Source organism: Olea europaea, unplaced genomic scaffold (assembly GCF_002742605.1).
Source record: "Olea europaea var. sylvestris unplaced genomic scaffold, O_europaea_v1 scaffold27860, whole genome shotgun sequence".
NCBI classification, from domain to species: Eukaryota; Viridiplantae; Streptophyta; class Magnoliopsida; order Lamiales; family Oleaceae; genus Olea; species Olea europaea.
The window spans coordinates 1-1,463 of record NW_019246333.1 but is presented as its reverse complement, the minus strand read 5'-3'; the positions used below and the strand labels follow the sequence as shown (position 1 = coordinate 1,463).

Genomic DNA, 1,463 nt, shown 5'->3' with positions numbered 1-1,463 from the left:
GTTTTATCCTTGTTGATGCCGATGATCATGAATTTCATAAAGAGCTCCTGAGTCAAGAGAATAATGTAGACGATAGTACAGTTTGTATAGTATCTAGACAAAACACGGGAACTAGTGAAGGGTGTTCCTGTGAGACTGTAATGAAGAAGGATTGTTTGACGGTGCTCGGGGAAGATCATAAGGCGCCAATCCTCCTTCGTAGGGTTGATTTTTGGCTATACTATCTTGCTTATCTCTGTGGAGGCACAATTGGGCTAGTGTACAATAATAATCTCGGGCAGATAGCTCAATCACTTGGATATTATTCAATGACTTCAAGGCTCATTACAACGTATTCTTCGTTCTCTTTCTTCGGGCGCTTGCTTTCAGCTGCACCAGACTTCATTCGAACGTAAGTGAACAGACTGAAACTATATTTCATATTGACCTTAAATTTCCAGGGTGAATTGCTAGTTTTCGGATACAAGATATCCATCCTAGTTACTATGGCTGTATTTGCCCTAACCTTTAGGCTTGTTATCTAGGAACTTGTTCAAAAATACTATAATGAAAGGAACATAAGAGTTTTTCGCTAGGCATTTGACTAAAATGTGGCTTCCTGTCACAAATTATATACAAAAGAATATGAGAATATCCTCTAACCAGGAAATTAAATTGTTTATAAGTCCCGAATCCCATCTTTAAGAAAATAGATCAATTGAATTGCTCTCGGAAGTACCTGTAAAATTGATGAGGTACATGTGAAGGAAGCTATACTTTGCGCGGACCGGATGGCTGGCCATAGCCCTTCTGCCAATGCCAATGGCCTATTTCTTGCTTACCGTGAATAGTGGGGAGGCTGCAGTTCATGTTGGCACCGCCCTAGTAGGACTAACCTCGGGATTTATATTTGCTGCTGCGGTTTCAGTAACATCTGAGCTTTTCGGCCCCAATAGTGTGGGTGTCAACCACAACATTCTCATCACAAATATCCCCATCGGATCACTTGTCTATGGTGTTCTATCTGTTGTTGTTTACGATTCCCATGCCGAGTTTAGTTTAGGCCTAATGGGTGATTCATTGGTGTGTATGGGAAGAAAATGCTATGGCTTGACTTTTGTGTTGTGGGGATGCATTTCTATCCTGGGATTAGCCTCAAGTTTACTGCTATTCTTATGAACCAGGCCTGCTTATGACAGGTTTGAACAAAAGAAAAGATCAACAATATTGTACTAATGATAATATCTCACAATGTGATCACAAAATGTTTGAAATTCTTCCCTAATGAAATTGTAAAGATGAAAGCATTTACTAGATAATTTTATTGTTTTTAGGCAAATATTCTCCTTCTAGTAATATCAATTTTGTTGAAACTGCATGCGATTTTGATGAAAATTGCTAATAGATCAAGAATTCAAATGAATTAAGTATTGATCTTAATCAATTTGGAGTTGATTAGATGAATCCTTAGCAACTACATTTTT

At 38.2% G+C, this 1,463-nt stretch overlaps 1 protein-coding gene across 1 annotated transcript; it reads left to right on the top strand.

Annotated features, from left to right (window-relative positions):
- Positions 1-6: 6 nt before the first annotated feature.
- LOC111383888 (protein NUCLEAR FUSION DEFECTIVE 4-like) lies at positions 7-1,304 on the top strand. The gene is made up of 2 exons (XM_023008073.1): positions 7-391; positions 747-1,304. Exons 1-2 carry the CDS (start codon positions 141-143, stop codon positions 1,156-1,158), a joined length of 663 nt encoding a protein of 220 aa, XP_022863841.1. The 5' UTR covers positions 7-140; the 3' UTR covers positions 1,159-1,304.
- The last annotated feature ends 159 nt before the right edge of the window (positions 1,305-1,463 follow it).

Bases quoted from the DNA above. Each gene is read 5' to 3' on its own strand.
- LOC111383888 (XM_023008073.1), top strand. From the start codon at position 141: ATGAAGAAGGATTGTTTGACGGTGCTCGGGGAAGATCATAAGGCGCCA. The intron at 392-746 runs GTAAGTGAACAG...GTACATGTGAAG, and splicing joins GCACCAGACTTCATTCGAAC to GAAGCTATACTTTGCGCGGA.